The sequence below is a fragment of the Cervus canadensis genome, chromosome 1 (genome assembly GCF_019320065.1).
Source record: "Cervus canadensis isolate Bull #8, Minnesota chromosome 1, ASM1932006v1, whole genome shotgun sequence".
Taxonomy (NCBI): domain Eukaryota; kingdom Metazoa; phylum Chordata; class Mammalia; order Artiodactyla; family Cervidae; genus Cervus; species Cervus canadensis.
In genome coordinates this window covers 66,656,701-66,677,382 of record NC_057386.1, presented here as the reverse complement: position 1 = coordinate 66,677,382, position 20,682 = coordinate 66,656,701, and the positions used below count along the sequence as shown (strand labels likewise).

At 39.6% G+C, this 20,682-nt stretch overlaps 1 protein-coding gene across 4 annotated transcripts in view; it reads right to left on the bottom strand.

The window, feature by feature from the left end:
• The window catches only part of LRBA (LPS responsive beige-like anchor protein), a 725,807-nt gene that overhangs the window by 43,622 nt on the left and 661,503 nt on the right, over positions 1-20,682 (bottom strand). For 3 of the 4 annotated variants that reach the window (XM_043484720.1, XM_043484733.1, XM_043484729.1), the window contains exons 49-50: positions 8,487-8,576; positions 3,928-4,120 (exon numbers count right to left, since the gene is read on the bottom strand). In XM_043484720.1, the coding sequence (XP_043340655.1) occupies positions 3,928-4,120; positions 8,487-8,576 (283 nt within the window). The remainder of the gene's footprint in view (positions 1-3,927; positions 4,121-8,486; positions 8,577-20,682) is intronic. The other variant, XM_043484732.1, reaches the window with a different exon arrangement.

Genomic DNA, 20,682 nt, shown 5'->3' with positions numbered 1-20,682 from the left:
GGCACCTATTTTGTGATGGAAAAGAGATTTTATAGGCTTCAGCCCTGTGAAAGGTAGAAGGACTTTCAGTGGAGAAGAAGTATTGTAGGAAGCAGGACCGACCACTGGCTACCTGTGCAACCTTGGGCAAATCAGAAGCCCCAGAATGAAGGGTTTAGAACAGATAATCTTTTCAGCTTTGTAATTCTGAGAGTTAAATTCTTGGTCCTTTTCCAAAAGATTTTCCTCCAATGACTCAGCCATTCACTCTGGTCAATATCTGCCTTTTATAGACTCATAAGCATTTTAACTACTGCTTGGTTGGTATTAGAGCTCTGCTTAATATCATCAGATTCTAAGATTAAGATGATATTAATATCATCAGATTTTAAGACATCTTTCTGACTGTCCTTGAGGGGCTGAAAGTAAAAAATGGGATACATTCCAATGTGTTCATTAGATTAATTTTAAATTCATTATATCAGCATTTCCGCTGTTAGTAAATACCAACTTTTCAAGGACTTTTCAATGATCTTTTGGAAGATCACTAATATCACAGAATACCTGAATATCAGTAATACTGATGTATAATATTAGCACTGAAAATTATAGCTGAGAATGAATACGATATTAAAGTAGATGAGAAAAGGAAGCCGTAGGACTCCCTCTTTTGCTAAAGGTACTGTTTTTGCTGATCACAGCTCGGCCAGTAAAGACATCACAGCACACACAAAGGGACTCGTCAGGGAGAATCTCAGCCTCTGATCTGCCAGCAGGGCATCTACTCCAGCAAACCAGTGCCCCTCAACGCTGATACCTTAAGAAGCTGTCCCTGTGTCCTTAGGCATCTGGGATCACAGAAACATTAAAACAGAGATTTAGCAGGTGAGCTATTTTTGGTGATGCCTCAGGTCCCAGCTCTGCCCTGACTGCCTGTGTGACCTCTGGCCAGTTACGTCTACTCAGCGTTTCAGGCTCCTGCTCTGTCAATGGGTTAGGCTGAACCACACGGAATCACCAACACCTAATGTCTTGACCCATTAAAATGGCAATTTTGTATGGTTCAACCTATGTATAGAACCTACATCTTAAGGTTGTCGAGGGGATTCAGTGAGTTAATAGATGTGACGTGATTAAAACAGTATTTAGAAACTAGAAAATGCTCTATGAAGGTTAGGTGCCATTATTTTATTTTTTCTGGATGTTCCTCAAGGTCTCCTGAATGAGATGAAAGGATAAAGATGATTTTTTTCTCTAAATCAGGACTCAAGACACTATATTGACAGAAGCTAGCTGTCTTATGAATGAATTATGGGAATCAGAGAATATCAGAAAAGAATCAGAATCTAAAAAAAAAAAAGTGTAACATGAATTTGATAGTCACTGAAGAAAAACTGTGAGGAAGTTTTGACATTTGTTTCAATCAAGGCACATTGACAGGTAGAGGGAGCAAAACATAAGATGAAAGATCAGGTATGTTTATTACACACCTGAAATGAGGCACAGATTTAATAAAAGTATACTTAATCCTTTTAGGGGTAGGTGTACTGTCAATTGGGGATAACACTGTAGCAGGATAATCCCCCGAGTTTTTCCATACGTTATCATTCTTTGTATTAGCTGGTGAAGAGTGGCTGTATTATGCTATAAAGCCAGAGGACGGGGACAAAAACCATCAGTGACACAAGGTACAGACCCAAAGACGGCTCAGTGGGGAGGATTCAAGGCAAGGAGCTGGCAAAACACATGCAGTCTTCTCTCCTCTCATCTTACAGAAAAGCGCGCCTGGGCTCAGAGCAGCTGCACGTACCATATGTGGTCCTCCAGCAGGAGGAGGCTGCCCCTAAATCACTTTACAGACTAGAGAAAAGTGGTGAGCAGGGAGAACAGCTGACCAGCAAGCAGGAAGGGCAGCTAGCCTTCCAGGCAGGGAAATGGGCTTGCTTCAAAGGGGAGTGTCAGGAGCTCAGTCATCACAGGGACGGAGGGAGCCTGACACCTGAGGATCAGCTAGAGACCGAGGGCTCTCTGGTGGAGCCGGCTCAGTTCCTGCTCGCTGCTAGGCTAGACGAAAGCGGGAATGCAGAGTGCTTGGCGCTTCCCAGCAGCTGAAGAGGTTTGTCTCTCCTCACACGTGCTGTCGCTCTGTTTAAACTGAACGAGGGCCCCGAGCTGCCAGAGCAGCCACCCAGGCTGAGCAGCGCTGGGAGGGCCTGGTGCCACCTGCACTGGTGCTCACGCCAGGCTGTGGCCGCACACAGCGCCGGAGGTGACCCTCTGTGTGCCTGGCAGAACACACCACCAGCATGGTTTTCTTCTAGTGAGTGGTATTTAGAGAAGCAACAGCAAAGAAATCAAGTTCATTAATCACATTATGATCTTTAGTCCCAAAGTCTAAGTATGTCATCTGCATACACATTTACCTCTGCAAGATAAGTTAGTTCACTTGAAGAAAAGGGAATAAGAGGACCTAGTGATAGAGACATTATATGTATCTCGATTTTAACTTTCTATACCATTTATGAAATCTATTCTCTAATCAAATATCATCATTCATTTCATTTCTAATGGCCAGGAAGATGGTTATATTTAAGAAATTCTGACACCAACCATGGAGTTTTCATGAAGGGTACCTAATTACCTTATTGACCACAGTCAGTCAGTCATCTAGTTTTTATTTGAACATCAATTCAGTTCTGTTCCATTCTAAACATTCTAGCATTTAATATGGCACAAGACCCTTGTTCAAGAACTTGTATCTGTGCAACCATTTTAGATATTATAATGGGTAGTGTTTTATGTACACTTTACAGATTTAATAACAAGTTAACAGACTATTAAAGGCTATCCTTTCAAATTTCCTACCTAAAACAATGGCTTGGGGATAAAAACCCTATAATCTCCAGGACTTTGAAAGATTTTTCCTTCTTTAAAAAGAGAATTTCTAACCAGTGGCCACAAGGAACAGTGCTAAATCCAGATCCCAACATTCCTGTTCTAATGAGAGGCAATAAATCACAGAGGAGTGATCGTAAGATTTGAGTCAGAAAACTCGGGTTCAAACCTGGCCCTGCCACAGAGTGGCCACATGTGATACTGTGCAAGGCAGCTCCCGGGGGCTCCGTATGTTCAGTGGGAAATGTGGGCCTGGACAAGACCAACTCTCATGTCTCTTCAAGCTGTGATGGTTTATGATGCTAATGGTTGTTTCAGTATCTTGCCCTTAGTCACCCTAATTCCTCAGCACTTAATGAAAGAACAGGATATACTTAAGGGTTTGTAGCATTTTGGCTGTGTAACTTGTGTTCTTTTTTTCTATCATCACCCACAACACACAGTTCCATGCCCTGCATAAAAAGGCACATGGTACACAATGAGAAGTGTATAAGGGGCAAATGAATACGCGGGAAGAAAAGGAACATCTGATAAATCAGTACAGGCTATTTATGGACACGATATGGAATATTATTATATGACAATATTTATATCCAAGGAGTGAACACAAACCACTAGATGTCAAAGAACGGTTCATGTTTTAACTTTTGTATTAATATTACATGCTTCAGAGGGACTTCTTTAAACCTTTTTAAGTATTCAACATTTTGATTCAGACTAACATTTTTGAAAACTAAAAACCCTAAATGTTGAGACATGACATATTTAGGTGGATATAACAATGCATTTTGGATCCCTGGTGGCTCAGATGGTAAAGAATCTGCCTGTAATGTGGGAGACCTGGGTCTGATCCCTGGGTCGGGAAGATGCCCTGGAGAAGGGAATGGCTACCAACTTTGATATTCTTGCGTGGAGAATCCCATGGACAAGAGGAGTCTGGTAGGCTACAGTCCATGGGGTCACAAAGAGTCAGACACAACTGACTAACACTTACAATATCTTTATACAGTGTTCAGCAGTTACTATGCCTTAGAAGGGTATGTCTTCACTTACCTGGAAGGTTGTGCCACTTGTTCATGGCGAACAGCCGGTTAGCAGTGACTGTGATCACAGCAGGAGTCGCCAGCCCAGGCTGGGTGTTGGCCGCCACGTGAGTGACAGGGGAATTGGAGGGGAACTTTAGAACCATGATAACATCCTGCTGAGCCTGGTCTGTGAACATCAATGGGCTCTGCAGGAGGAGATACTGTTGAGTGGGCAAGACAAGATCCAAATATACGAGAAGGAAAGACAGGGAAAGACAGGAAAGAAAGAGGGTGTAGGGAAAGAAAAGGAAGACCATGTTAACCCAAGTTGCAAGTGAGAGCACAGTGAGCAGAAAGGCTTAGAGAAACAGCAATTAGGATTTGTTTGGTTTCCACATGTCATTAGTTGAATTTCTAGGTGACCAAAGTAAAATACATGAACAGTCACTTTAAAAATCCATAAATTTTTATTAAATCTCTTCCCCACCCCATTCCCAAGAAGAACTAAAAAGAGTACTTTGATTTAGATTCTAAATAGGCAAAGTTTTGAGGATTGTGTTAAACCATTCCAACAATTATTATGCATCAAGTACAAAAGAGAAAAACTAAAAGAATGAGAACAGGCCATAGGCACAAAAGCCAGCCAAGGTAATTGCCAAAGATTATCAAAAGTTGTGTTGAGTCAGTATGGGGATTTTGACAACTAAATAAAGAGATAATTAATTAACAAATATATTTATAAACAACAGTTGTACAGCATGCATGTATTATTACAGTAGAGAAATAATTTATGAACGTGATACACAAACTTAATTATAAAGGTGTTTCAAAGCAATGCATAATTAAGTGTACTTGTAAAAACAATATATTTATATAGTGTACCAAGTCATAAACACTGCCCTATTATAATGCAAATGCCACTGCTTTCTGCTGTAGCTAAGGATAAACAGAAATACCTAGATGCCTCTCCTCCCAGTCAGAAAAGAAACTAAAGCTCAAGACTTTTGATTTCTCCTTTGAAAAGCAAAATATAACTGAAATGACAAACAAAACACTGTTCTAATAGCTAGCAACAAAATAAATCTGGAAGACTACTAAGGATTTAGAACATTCCTACAAACCATATGTCATAATCTGAGACATAAAACACCACGCTGATTTATTGGCTTTATTTATACTTTGTGGTACTATGCTATCATACAGTAATTGCACTGTGCATTTTCAGCAATTCTCCACAGCCATGTCTATTTTCTAATAGCTGATGAGTATCATTCAGAATTGAAACACCTTGATGAAGTGCTTCTGGTTGCTCTCCTATTGCCATATTTCAAAATACCAGGTATATGTAAATGTGTAGGCACATATATTTAACACATATTCATTCAGAACTGCTAATAAAAAATTAAATACATTTGCATTTTTATTATCAGTCCTTTTAAAAAAGTTATTAAGAGTACTTAGAAAAACATATTGCACTAAGAATTCCTATTTGCACTCTTTGCATAAAGGTGTAAATAAAGGCAACTAATAAGCTACCCAGACACCCTTCTGAGCAAGTGGCTAAAAGCCAATCAATATTATGAGTTAATCCTCCCTGGATGCTCATTCAATTAAAGGTGTCAGTAATGCCTCATCTGATGTGGCCTCAATTAAATCCAACTATCTGATGGTGTGAAAACACAGGGGGATACAGCAACAGCAGCAAAACCAGACAAACAGGCAGCCTTTGCGGGCCCGCTAATTACTACACCTGGTGTATATTATGGCTCACGCGCTTAACACAGCACGAGGCGGCTTTAATTTCTGCTCCATTTGTGTGTATGTGTATGTGTGCTGCAGTCATCACTGATGGGGGAACTCATCTGAATAGTAGTAAAGACAATAAACATTTGGGTCTTTGAGTTTTAAAACCTCTGATATCAATAAGCAACCTTTGTTATGCTGAGAACCCCTGACATGGTTTTAAGGATTTCTGTGAAATTCTGTAAAAATGAGAAGCAATGAGCCAACCACAAACAAAATTTCCTATAAGCTAGCTTTGATGAAGTCTGCAGACAAGGAAATGAATGTCATTTCAGAAAACCAAACCGTGTTTTTCAACTGTGTGGGTTTTTAAAAAAAAAAAAAAAAATATTTACCAAAGTCAATATATAAACTCTGAGGAAGTCAGATGACAACATACATCATGAAGTCTCACTGAAAGGAAGCTGATACGTATTTCTGAGCTTAACAGCTCATATTGCAAATACAATTAGGTTCAAATTGAATAATTCCAATGTTTATGCCCTTAAAAACACAGAAAAATCTCTAACATATAGGAAGAATGCCTTGTGTACACAGTGCCTCTAGCGGACCAACTCTTAGCCACACGGCAAGAAGAGCCCTCCTCCCCAGAAAGCTGCGGACACCGCCTCCAGAGCCGCTCCTGCATCCTGAGGACATGCTGGCTCTCGGGTAGTTCCTGCGCCTTTCAGCCTGATGAGAGCGCCTAACCGAGGCGAGGAGCGAGAAACGCTCCGGGGAGTGCCATCGCATCCGTGGCCAGTGAGTGTGGAACGAGGGGCACAAGATGCAAGAAAAGGCCAGCCCGGCCCACTGGGCTTGGCCAGAGGGATGGTGACAGCTGCTGATGAGCAGGACAGCCAGGCACAAGGGGGCGGGGCGTAGAGAAAGAAACCCTCATCAACCCCGGGGGCCCCTGCCAGCCCCGTCTGACATAGAAGTGGGGCAGCTCGATAGCTAGATTTCATTCAGTTTTCCCAGATTACGTGCGCACTTGTTGACAACTCTGGTTTCTTTCTAACACACTTTTGTTTCCCACCCACATATGTGTGAGAGGGAAAAGCACCATTTGCACAGGGTCTGAAAAAGAGTTCAGGTTTTCAATTCAGAGGATAAAGATAACGGGAAAGATGGCCTCCTGTCCTCGGGACGGGGAGGCTGATCTGCCTCGGTAGGCCAGTCATCCTTTGGTCATGGAGAGAGGCTTGGCAGTAGGAGCCCCCTCTTGGCCCCGGGGACCACGGCTGTGCAGTGACCCAGGTAGGAAGTCAATGGAGCAGGAGAGATGCTTCCATTAGCCAGCACTGCAGCAGCCGGCGTCTCATTGACAAGCTATTACTAAAACTAATTCCAATCCCCAAACATAAATCATTCGTACTATTTTTATGGCATTATCTTCCATTGTTCTTGCCAAATGTCCGCTTTCTGTGTAGTCTTTTCACTAAAAGCTCCCCTTTACGTTCTTTTAAATATGATTTCCCCTGCTTAAAAACACTGAGGGGAAAAGGTGATGCAAGTAAATGTTTAAATGTTTGTAGTTTATAATAATGGCCAATTCGTATCATTAGAGAAAGAAGGGGAAAAAAGACTTGGAAGAAGAAAGAAGATGACAAAGATGGGAAAAGGGGAAAAGACACAAAGAAGAAGGAACGGTGGGAAGAGGCAGAGTCAGAGGCACAGAGGACCACGTCTGTATCCTGGGCCCTGCTGGCTGCCCCTCTCCTTCCCAGCACCTATGAAATCCTACCATTCTAAGCCCCAACATGGAATTAGAACCTATTCTAAATTATTCATTGCATTTATGAAAACAGACTCTATGTCCCCATTCTTACTTTAAAACAGTAATGAGCAGCTTGTTTTACTGATGGACAATTCAAGAAAAAATAAAACACCTATAGCCTACACTTAAAATATTTTTATCATGCCATGCAATGTTTGTTCCTATGCTGAATATTTTTTTTGTCATGAAAGAACTTCCCCCCAAAATTTCAGGAACCATGAAGGAGGAACAGCCACAGATTTTACAGCTCTAGTCTATTTCCCTGCTTCTGATTCTAGGAGGGCCTCTGACTTGCTTTGGCCAATAGAAAGCAGCATAAATGATGCTATGCAAGTTCAAAAGCAAGCTTCAAGAAGTCACGCAAAAGTGTTCTCCTGGAACACTGCGAGTGGGCGTGGCCTGGGCCAACTTCCTTGATGAAAGACCACGTGGAAAGAGCAGTCTCCCTCTCGGCACCCGCCACAGCAGTGCCTGAGGGAGGCAAGGTGAACAAGAAGAAACGCCGATCTAGCCCTCAGAATCACAGGAAAGAAAAATCACTGTTCCAGGCACTAAGCTTTGGGTGTTTGGTATCTCACACCATCATTTTTTCCTCCAAGGTTCCTGACTTTCAGTAACATAGCCTACGTATTAGGATTACTTTCAAAATTCCCAAAGTGAAAAACATTGGGATGTAAAGAATAAACACAACAGGAAAACTAATCTAGGCACTCATAGGATCAAACCAGAAAACGTATCCACCCTCTACCCTAGAATGAGGATATAAGACAGTGATGGAACTTTTAATTCTGCAACACAGAACATGACGCCCTGATGAAATACTGGAGCATTGGAGCAATGCCTGCCTTCTTTAAGAGTCCAGAACAGGCAGTATTTGCTGGCTGTTAGCAGGTTCACAAATAGTACATTAGAAGAACAGGCCAAGGTGTGGTGGAGAAGCTCAAGTACAATGAAGACTGTTAAGAATGTCGAGCAGGGTCTCAAAAAGAGACGCGAGAAATGGGGAGAGAGCAGGCTGCACTTACCGCTTGCATGGCAGAGCCTCTGGGAGGGTGGGGCTCTATGAGCAGCTGAGACGGCGTCTGCCCGAAACTTCGGATTTGAGCTTCCACAGCCTGAAAAAGGCATGGACAAGTTTGAGGGTTAAGAGGTGCTCATTACAGGCAAAAGAGCCACAACTGTGGCCTGGACATGTCAGCCCTTACTTCTGGCTTGTTTCACACTGGCGATCAAGCACCTGGCAGGGCAATGAGGCTGAGGCCACTGCAGGACCACGGCAGCTGTGCCTCCTCGCCCTGCAGACGTTCTCACCCTGCTCCACGGTGGGAAACAGAAACCAGCTCTTACAGTCCCAAATGCTCCTTCTGGGCGTCATCTCTATTTTCTTGCATTTTTTGCCCCTTCCTTGCATCATCCCTGTTGACCTAAGGCTAATCTTTTACAGGTATAGAGAAAACCAAGCTCTGCTTTGATTCTAGGCCCTATCTCATCCTGGGAAGTAGAAGAAAGAAACACAGCACCTGTGAAAATCGCCTGACGCTCTTCCTTTTGCCATGGGAAGAGCATTACTGTTGACAGTCTCTTTGAACCTAGGTGGCTGAAGAGCAAAGTAAAAGCCATATGTTGCATCCAAGCAATAACCCAGGGACCACATGTGTGTGCTCTTCTTGGAAGACGTGTGCCTCAGCCCTTTGTTGCAAGCCCCTTACTCTTCCTGTCCCCCCAGCCTGGGTGCGCACTTCCCAACCTCATCACAGAAAACTCTGAAATGCCAGACGTGGTCGCTGTTTGTAATGATTTTATTTCTTTACTTGTTTATGCCTGTCTCCTCCCACTAAAACAAGATCCGCGAGAGCGAGGACCTTATCTATTTTCTTCACTCTTAAATCTTTAAATTGAGTGAATGAATAAATGCCACAGTATGTGTGAGGGGAGAGAGGAAGCAGAGACATATAAAGATGACTTCAACACCTCCACAGCAGTATTTTTAACTTCTGGGCTAAAAGGAGGAAGAAAATCTCTTTGTAAGGGAATATATGTTTGTCATGCTATTTTTTAATCCCTAAGAAAACAGTTATTTCAATTTTTATATGCTCTGCAGAACTGTAGGTGATTAATAAATTGTAAACAGGGAAATAAAATAATGCACTCTTAACTTCCTTTTTTTATTTGATGAGGATACCATTAGTAGTCCTTTACAACCACCTTTTAAGAAACAATAATAGCAATTCAGCCATTAATGTATTTAATCGTAATCATCAATGATGTAAACGGCATATGAGGTGTCAGTGTTTCTGCCCTTGAAGGAAGTATTCCTAATACTGAAAGCAGGGCATGTACTTGGATGATTGAATAACATCTGATGCAGTTAGCTCAACAAATTCAAGGAATGCACTGTGACCAGCTTAGGCAGAAAAGACTGCAAGACCTCTGTGAAAGCTGAGTGGTGTAGGAAAAGGACCAGAGGCTTTGGAGTCACACAGACCATGTGCTAATACTGACTGCACACCATTTACAAGCTATGTGACCCAGGGCAGGTCATTCAACCCCAGTTTCAATTTTCTTCCTGTAAGATATGGATAATAATAATAATATCAACCTCACAGTGTTATATTGAGGAGCAAATAGTACGTATGCAAAAAAACACAGCAAAGTGCTTACTGGTACAGATTAGACTCTTAATACGCAACCAATATTCATTGAGGGCTACTAACGACAATAACCCTGGATTAGGAAATGGCAACCCACTCCAGTATTTCTGCCTGGAGAATCTGATGGACGGAGGAGCCTGGCCGGCTAGAGTCTATGGGGTGCAAAGAGTCAGACACAACAGAGTGCACACACACATCAATAACAAATACTTATTTAGTAGTTACTACTTGCCAGGTATTTTTCTAAGTGATTTTAGTATCCTGTATCATTTAATCTTTAAACTGTATGATGTGAGTACTTTACTATATCTATTAACTGATAAAAATAATGCACAGAGAACTTAAATATCTTGTCCAAGGTCACACAGTAATTAAACAGCAGGCTCAAATTTTGTACCTAAGCAGCTTGACTCAGAGCTCATACTCTCAACCAGTAAGCTGGTCTTCCTTATCTGTTACGGACAGTGCCATGGCCTAGGGATAGACTGAGCACACAAAAAGCATGAGTTTACAACCTAACGAGTGAATTAACAAAGTAGCTCTAACGTCAACATCATCATCATCGTCAAGCATTTGCTCACACAGAACTAGAGCAGCAGGCGTGGCAGGAGACAAGGCTGGCCCCAGACTTCAGAAAAGGAGTCAACAGGAAGTGGGGAGTAGAGACTAGGGTCACTTGAGAACAGTATCTAAAACATTTTTCGATGGGCTGAAATCAATTCATGATCAACATCAAGGACAATCTTGAGGAAAAAAGCATCACAAGGGCAGCCTGAGGCCTAAGGCAGCCACAGAGAAGGAGGTGGAGCGCTGCTCTTCTAAGACGTGTGGACTCACAGCTGGCTCAACGTTAACCTTAAGGATCTTTAGAAACAGCGAAGCCAGTGCCCTCTCCCTTGACTGCTGCTGCCTTCAGTGGTCCTGGCCCAACAGCCCACATACGTTTCCCCTCGTTTAAAAGCAGGGGAGTGGGGAACAGACAGCTTACACACTTGGCCTATGGAGCTAATTGGTTAAGAGTGCTAATCCTGATTTTTCCATTTATTTGCTGTGTTTGAGTAGGTTGCTTAATCTCTGTTTCCCCACTGAAAGCACAGAAGAATAATGCCTCACTTGGAGAATTATTTGGAAAATTAAGTAATACCTATAAAGTGTTTAGCAAAATGCCAAGTACATACAAGGCACTAAGTAAAATGTTGAATTATTGTTGGGTTTGGGGGCTGAGTGTGATCCCCATTTAACACAGTGAAAACAGAAAAGGAAGAAATGCTTCAGGAGTTTACAATGAGAGTGGTGATGATAATGAATATATTATTTAAAAAACAAAAACAAAAAAAACCCCTGAAATCTGGCTCAGCATTTCAAAGTATACTACAGGGCTAAGTGCCTAGAGTCGGAGAGATCTCCTTGGAGATTCAGAGAGCAGTCCAAAACATAAGGAACTGGACACCTCAGTCCTCACGGAAGCTGTGTTATTTGCAAGAAAGGGATAAATACGTGAACCACGATCTAAGGCAAAATCAACAAGTCTTAGAGACTGATGACTTTGAGCAATGAAGAGAAAAGACAACACTAATTCTTTTCTTTTGAACTTGCATATTTTAGAGTAGCAAAGCAATGAATAGAAATATAAATTTCTGTGAGGGAGAACTAGCTTTGCAGGAGAAAGTGCATTTTATGTCAGATGTGGAAATCTGAGGTGAGAGTGACAGCTACTGAGCCAGGCTGAGATGTCCGGGGGACAAAAGACAGCCTAAGACTAGCCCTGGGCTGAAACATCAGAGGTGTTCACTTGGGTGTCACTCACACAAGAGAAATTTAAGTCAACGGTTTTTGATCCTTCCCTCTCACTCTGTTTATGTATGTATTTTTAAGCAGCAGAAATGATTTGCTTTTTCAAATGAAGTTTTACACAAAGCCCCAATACAAAAAAACATAGAGACAGGGCTATTTAACTTAAAAGATGAGCAAAACTGTCCTGAGACAATTCTGAGAAATCTTAGGGCTCTGGAGCACAGTTTGAAGTCCACTGGTTAAGCTCCCAGGAAGAAAATACATGAGACACATATATAAAGGGACAGAGAGGTGAAACTTGGGGAATGCTCGTATTTAGGGTTCGATATGAAGAAGATGACAACAGAAGGGAGAGGTTGTTGGGAGCTGGGGAGCAGGATAGGGTGATGTGGAAGCTATAGATGAGAATTTCAAAGAGAGAATGGTCAGTAACACCAACTACTATAGAGAAACTAAGAATAATGACATTATTGCACATGAATTTTTATTATAGATATAAATTTAATGCAACTGGCCTCAATACTACATAATACCAATATCCTTAATACTACATGTACTTAGCTTTGTTTATAAATGAAAAGTACAAAGATGGTGAGAAAATTTTTAAAAACACCAATCTCCCCTTTCTAACACAATTTTTTTTGTCTTAAAATTTTAATAAAATTTACACATTACTGACCTTTTACAGGGAAATGATTTTTCAAGTCATAGAACACAGTGGTGTGAATTCTGTCTCAATTATGAAATAAAAGTTGTATTATCTCACATAGGTTAAATAATATTTTTCTAAGTCCTTAAGACATCTAAAAAAATTACATAATTCTTAGACACAAATGTTATATTTCTTGACTAACGTTTAAGTTGTTGGTGATAACAATGCAATAGAAAGGGCTTTATCAAGTGAGAAAATTATAGAATAAGACTGTAAGGTAATCTCAAAACTTTATAGTCAAACCTAATATCATCAACTGATAATTCTAGGTTCTTCTCATTGTTTCTAAAGCTCATTACCATTCTGTCATTATCTTGATCTCTAAAGCAATTAACACTGTTGATCACACCTTGGTTGCTTCACATGCTCTCTGCTCTGGCATCTATGGCTCTACACTAGTTTGGTCCTCTAACCTACTCCTTTATTCTCTGTGTTCTGCCAACCTCTACTCTTATTTCTCATCCACAAATGAACTCATCACTGCAAGTTATCTTTTCACACTCCAATTTTCTTGATCTAAACTTCCTGCCCCAGAATTTTTTTTTTTACTGTCATGACTTCAAATCTTAGCTCTATATGAAGGATTCCCAAATCTAAAGCCAGAGGACTGTCAATTTCTATGGAGTGTTCATTTACACTTTGCCTGATGGCCATCCATCTGTACTATGTGTATATCTCAGCACACTTAGAATTATTAAATCTAAAATCTGGAAAAATTAATTTTATTCTAGCATTCTTCAATCAAGGATGAGACTTCCCTTTTGATTTTCTTTTTAATGCTCAGAATCTAATATTTAAAAATTTTACCTCTTATATATAATCAGTAACTACACCTAATCACTTCTTTTATAAGTTTCTCATACTCCTTTCTATTTGAATCCAGGAATTTCTTGTAATTTCAGGTATTGAGAATTATAATAGTGGCTCTTCTGTTATTTGTCATTTAATTTCTTCCTACAGACTTGAGCTTTCTCGGACTCTCCTTTACGTAATATTCCCCTGATCAATATCTTCAATTAACTGCTAGTTCTTAAAAGATACAGTCTTATTCCTTCATATGAGGCACTGAGAAGAATGCTATATAATTTCTATGGTATCCTTGAAAGAAATAAATAACTTCATTTGAATCATGTGAAAATGAGACAAATTCAGAGACATTCAACAAAATATGTGACCACTTTCCACAAATATCAAGACTATTAAAGACAAGTAAAGACTGATTCATTCTTACATTTAGAAGAAAACCAAGAAGATATCAACTAAATACATGTGATTTAGTCATTGCATAAGATCATTAAACAGAAAAAGAGTCATGAGAATGTGACTTGAGAATGTGACTTGAGTCAATAGAGAATGTGGTGACCTTCACAAGGTCTGTAGTTTAATTACACTGAACAAATATTATTTCCATGGTCTTAATCATTTCACTAAAGTTATATAACATGGTGATGGTAGGGGAGGGAGGGTGCTTGGGAAGAAATGTACAAAAGAAATTTTCCAACTTGTCTGTGGCTAAACTTAATTCAAAATACAGATTTTTTAAAAGAAAGAAAAAGATGAAGGCCTGCTGCTATTCCCTCATCCAACTCTCTGTACAGTCAAGCAGGTTTTCTTTCACTAAAAAACCAGCCATTTCTACCTTACGTTTTCTCTTACGCCACTGTCTCTCCTAGATTAGTCTCCTTCATCTTCAGTTTTCTAAGTCATACCACTCTCTAGAAAACCCTGCTTGAGTCCTACCTTGGTGGTGGTGGTGGTGTTCAGTTGCTGAGTCGTGTCCGACCCTTTGCGGCCTCATGGACTGCAACACGCCAGGTTTCCCTGTCCTTCACTATCTGTCGGAGTTGGCTCAAATTCATGCACATTGAGTCAGTGAGGCTCTCTAACCATCTCATCCTCTGCCACCCCCTTCTCCTTTGGCCTTCAATCTTTCCCAGCATCAGGATCTTTACCAATGAATCGGCTGTTCACATCAGGTGGCCAAAGTATTGGAGCTTCAGCATCAGTCCTTCCAATGACTATTCAGAGTTGATTTCATTTAGGATTGATTGGTTTGATCTTCATGTAGTCCAAGGGACTCTCAAGAGTCTTCTCCAACAACACCAGTTTGAAAGCATCAATTCTTCAGCACTCATGACTACTGGAAAAACTAGAGCTTTGACTATGTGGACTTTTGTTGGCAAAGTGATGTCTCTGCTTTTTTTTTTTTTTTGGTCTAGGTTTGTCACAGTTCTCCTTCTAAGGAGTGAGTGGTTTTTAATTTCATGGCTGCAATCACCATCTGCAGTGATTTGGAACCCGGGAAAATAAAATCTGTCACTGTTTCCACTTTTTTCCCTTCTATTTGCCATGAAGTGATGGGACTGATGCCAAGATCTTAGTTTTTCGAATGTTGAGTTTTAAATCAGCTTTTTCACTCTTTCACCTTCATCAAGAGTCTCTTTAGTTCCTTGTCGCTTTCTGCCATTAGGATGGTGTCATCTGCATATCTGAGGTTATTGAAATTTCTCCTGGCAATCTTGATTCCAGCTTGTGATTCATCCAGCCCAGCATTTTGTATGATGTACTCTGCATATAAGTTAAATAAGCAGGTGACAATATACGGCCTTATCATTTTCCTTTCTCAATTTTGAACCAGTCAGTGTTCCATGTCCAGTTCTAACTGCTGCTTCTTGACCTGCATACACAGGTTTCTCAGGAGACAAACAAGGTGGTCTGGTATTCCCATCTCTTTAAGAATTTTCCAGTTTGCTGTGATCCACACAAAGACTTTAACGTAGTCAAAGAAGCATATGTTTTTCTGGAACTTCCTTGCTGTTCCCATAATCCAACAAATGTTGGCAATTTGATCTCTGGTTCTGCTGCTTTTTGGAAATGTAGCTTGTACATCTGCAAGTTCTTGGTTCACATACTGCTGAAGCCAGGCTTGAAGGATTTTGAGCATAACCTTGCTAGCATGTGAAACAAGCACAATTGTGTGGTAGCTTGAACATTCTTTGGCATTGCCCTCCTTTGGGACTGGAATGAAAACTGACCTTTTCCAGTCCTGTGGCCACTGCTGAGTTATCCAAATGTGCTGACATATTGAATGCAGCACTTTGACAGCATCATCTTTTAGTACTTTAAATAGCTCAGCTAGAATTCTGTCACCTCCGCTAGCTTTTTGTTCATACTAATGTTTCATAAGGCCCACTTGACTTCACACTCCAGGATGTCTGGCTCTAGGTGACTGACCACACCATTGTGGTTATCTGCATCACTAAGACCTTATTGGTGTAACATTTCCCAAATCTTACAGCTTATTCATGATGCTAATTACACATTTAATTCGGGCTTCCTTGAAATGTTAGTTTTTAGCATATCACTGGTCTGTCCAAGCAACTAAACTTAAGGCTAGAATATCATGTATTTTAGAAGTGTGCAAGCAGGAAGAACAATGCCTTGTACAAACTATTCACACAACAAAGAAGTTTACCCTACCTTTTCTTGCTGTTGCTGTTAAAAATAACATCCTCTATTTCGCACATATGCTTTACAAATCAGTCTTGTACCTCAAATGACTGATTTATAAAGATACACAAATAAGGTATTCTTTTAAAGCCAACTTTAAGTGGAAATCAAAGTAAAACAAAAACTGGGCTGCAAAATAGAGCCAGAAATGAAACATACACTTTAATCTATAACACACAAAATTATTAGTTTCTACAGCCACACAATGTGGCATTCCAAAACATCTTTTCATTTGCCTGTGGGGTAGGGTGTAATTTAAAAGGTCATGAAGCTCTAGAATAAGACAAAATATTACTTTTTAGCACTGATAAGCTACCAGTAACTATTTTAGAAGTTATTTTGTCTATTTATATTGCCTTTTAATATGAAAGTAATATGGTGGTTTGGTTCCTAAGCCTTGTCTAACTCTTGTAATTCCATGGGCTATAGCTCACCAGGCTCCCCTGTCCATAGGATTTCCCAGGCAAGAACACTGGAGTGGGTTACCATTTCCTTCCTCATATCGAGTATCTTTTATGTACCAAGACTGCCCAGTACTGGGACAGAAACAAGCTCAAGAGAAGAGCAAAGTTTAACTTTCTTTTTTGGCTGCGCTACACAGCATGCGGGATCTTAGTTCTCTGACCAAGGATTGAAACTTGTGTTCCCTGCAGTGGACGTACCAGGAAGTTCGGAGCACAGTTCTTGATGAGACAAATGGGGGTGAGAGGGAGAAGGGGGAGTGATAAGTAAAGGCTGCTATCTGTTGCTACAAAGAGGACAAAAGAGTCTTTGTTAGAAAAGTTCTATAAGGTGTCACTAAAGGCAGTCCTGGGAATTCATTGGTAGGACTGATGTTGAAGCTGAAGCTCCAATACTTTGGCCACCTGATGTGAAGAGCTGACTCATTTGAAAAGACCCTGATGCTGGGAAAGATTGAGGGCGGGAGGAGAAGGGGACGACAGAGGATGAGATGGTTGGATGGCATCACTGACTTAATGGACATAGGTTTGGGTGGACTCCGGGAGTTGGTGATGGACAGGGAGGCCTGGCGTGCTGCGGTTCATGGGGTCGCAAAGAGTCGGACACGACTGAGCGACTGAACTGAACTGAAGTGAAAGGCAGTAATCCTCATTCTTTCAGCCCCCAGCACACCTGAGGGATACACAAACCCTCCTAGGTCTCTCTGTAGCAGTGATTCTTAAAGGTCAAGTGAGAAATCCTGGGGGAATACATGTGATTTGAAAAAATCCTTCAAGTAATTTTGTTTATCGCTCTCTCTTCACTTTTCACTCCAGCCCTTTGTATATACAGGAATATTTCTATTCCTGATATTCTATTCTATTCCTGAATATTTCAGATGCATAACAGAGGCCTGAAATCACAGGAAACACACAGGTATAACAGGAAGGTGAACAGGTAATAGGGTAGCTTAATGAACTCTACCAAATGCCTAAACTGTTTTTAATAAACTCTACTTCATCTAGAGAGTTTTGGTCCCAGGTGATAAATATTTAGAATGATTATTATGCTAAATTTTTATTATGAAATAGGATAATGAATCCCCATGTACCCATTAGTCAATTTCAATAATTATTAACACATTTGGCCTTAGGTTCCTTCAACGGGGGATTCAGCCTAGGCAATGTGCTTGAAAGATTTATTGGAAAATAGGAGAGTGTGCCTGCCTTTAAGCAGTTTGTTTTTTCAGGGTTACTGCAAAACTCCATGGAGAACAAAAATATAAAAAAAAATCCCAAATTATAAACATTAGCCAGCAGCCTTCATCTTTGTTCAGAAAGGTTAAACACGTGTGAACTTGAAAGGAGATGCTCAATGCTAAAGCTGCAAATTTGACTAGGTGACTTCTCTTGTTAAAATCCTTCCACCCAAACTCCTTATCGCAGGCTGGCCCCATAGCATGAGGTTAAGTACGCAGACACTGCTATCAGACTGCTGCAGTTCAGATGTTAGCTTTATCACATACCAGCTGAGTGACTCTGGCAAGTTAGGCCTTAGTATTCTTGTCTAAGAGTGGTGTTAATGATAGTTGGTATTTACTGGGTTGTTGTAAAGTTTAAATGAAATAATATAAAACACAGAGCAGTTTGTGACACCTCTGTAAGTGTTAGTATTACAACGTATACATAAAAGACAACATGGTGTCTGGCTGAGGTTAAGTAAGCATTTACTAAATGTTTCTAATCACTTATAATTAAGACTATTAATAAAGTGATCTGGTTCTCCTGCCTATGTTTCCAGTCTCATCCTGACACTGTCCCTCTTAAACTCTGTAAGATATGATGTAATGTGACATACTGCTTTTATACATATTGTTTTCCTATTCTTTTCTATCCCCTTTCTCTGTGTGGTTGCCTCCTCCTCATTCTTTAAGACTCGGCTTACATATCTCTGTACTGTGAGAAATCTCTTTCTAGGTTTCATCCAGACAGTTGCTCTTGGAACAACTGTGTACAGACCGCCTACTTACTTTACCTACTTAACTAAAATTCTAATCACTGGTCTAATTCCTGTCTTACTGAGTGAGAGCAGAGACTTCCAAGTATTGCTGTGCTTCTGGGGGGCTTGACACACAGTAGGTGCTCAAGAAATATTTGCTAAATGAATGAAAGGTTATCCAAGTCAGCACAATTCAGCAAGGATGCAGCTAAGAGATACCTCCTAATACTATCACAGAGCAGCCTAGCACTGAAAAAAACATTCTACTAAAGATTTCTACTAGAACGTTTACTTCATTCTTATTCATCAATTCCCAATTATTTCTGTAAATAGCCTGTTACTACTTTCGATAATAAAGCTGAATCCAGCAGGCAGCATTCCAGATGTTGAAATACGTAGTAATAAAAAAGACTATGCAAATACTTCAAGTCTTTCCAGTAAAACCACATACTTGTATTTTATAAACAGCATCTCAAATATTACCTAGAGAATTTATTAATGGATTTCCAAATGGAAATATTATGAAAAGATTCTCAACAAGCTGTGTATTCTATTGTTTTCTGTGCCAACCACTGCATACTTGCAAGATTTTATGGCTACATTGAGAGAAAGGGACATTATATCAGTATGCAGAGGGCATATAGGTACACACACTAGATAAAATGAAAGAAACAAAGGAAAGGAAAGTAGACTGGCTTAGTGACAATGCAGGGATTCAACCTAAGAATGAATATTTTAGACTCTCTGAAGTGGTCTTTTTAATCTAACAGAGGAAACAAGTTAACTCAGTACAACACTTAGTAACCAACAATAAAGCTGTAAAACTTTATTTTAAGATGGGTTTGGGGGAGAAATAACTTAAACATATGGATGCAATTAAGGTAAACACATATGTACTCTGCTTTTCTTAAGCACACAACTCTGAAATTGCATTTTATCCCCTATATATTTACATCTAAAAGCACTATAAAATTGGGATAGGGAAATTGAAAAAATCATTTAATAAAAAGGAACATGCCATTATTAGTATATTAAAATTTTCTGACATTACCAAAATTAAGTTCTAGAAGGCTATCTTAAGATTGTAGAGTAACTCCTCACCAAAAGATACTTACAAATGCAAATAAGACTTCATAGTTTGGATTTCAGAATTAATTCAATTTTCACCATTTAAAACGAGTCACAATAGGCCATTTAGTGATTTCTCCTGTTACATACCATAATATCACTTGAGCCTCTCTTTCCCCTTACCCTTCACACAGTTGAATTAAACTGGAGAAAAACTTGCTGGATATTTGACCAGGTTCCACTCAAAATTTACTAACTTTCTAGTTAACCAGCCTCAGTGCCTTCTGAGTCCATTGTTAAAATATGCTAAATATCAAGTTAAAAAAGCATACTAATCATTATATGTTTAAGTTAGTATTTAATTCCTAAAGGACAAAAATCCTAATAATATTAACTGCTAAGGCTGAAAGAGAATCCATAACAAGTAGATATACTTGATTAAAATGGATGAAGAATCTAAAAGATATTTCTAAAGAATCTAAAAGAATCTAAAAGGTGTTATGTTTGCATAATACCTCTAGCTGGTTAAAAAAAAAGGTAAAGCAACATTTAGAAACATTGAGAAACCAAGCTCCCTCTTAATATAAGAAATGAAATACAGAATTACTTTTTAAAAGCCAGAACAATAAATGTACAAATTTTAAAAAAGCATAATGAACCTAACTCAAATTATTTAAAAGGAATCTTTTAAGATTGAAATGTAAATATTCAAGTTCTCTGGAAATAAGAAATATAGAGTTCAGACTTTGTAAAGCATAACGTAAAAGATGAATAACCTATCAGGGAAAAAGGTTTCATGGATATACTACTATCAACTGGAATTTTTAAAAGTCAATTAAATTTATGGTCAAAATAAACACCAGACAATATTTAATCAACAAATTATGCAAAGTAATCCACACAAAAGATGGATATAGTGAATAAATATGTTAACTGAACAAAGTCATTCTATGTAAATCTGGACTTGAAAGACTGCAACTATTTTTAATTTTGAGACAATTTTTTACAGTTATGTAAAAACTAGGGGAGAAAACTAAATTGTGCTCA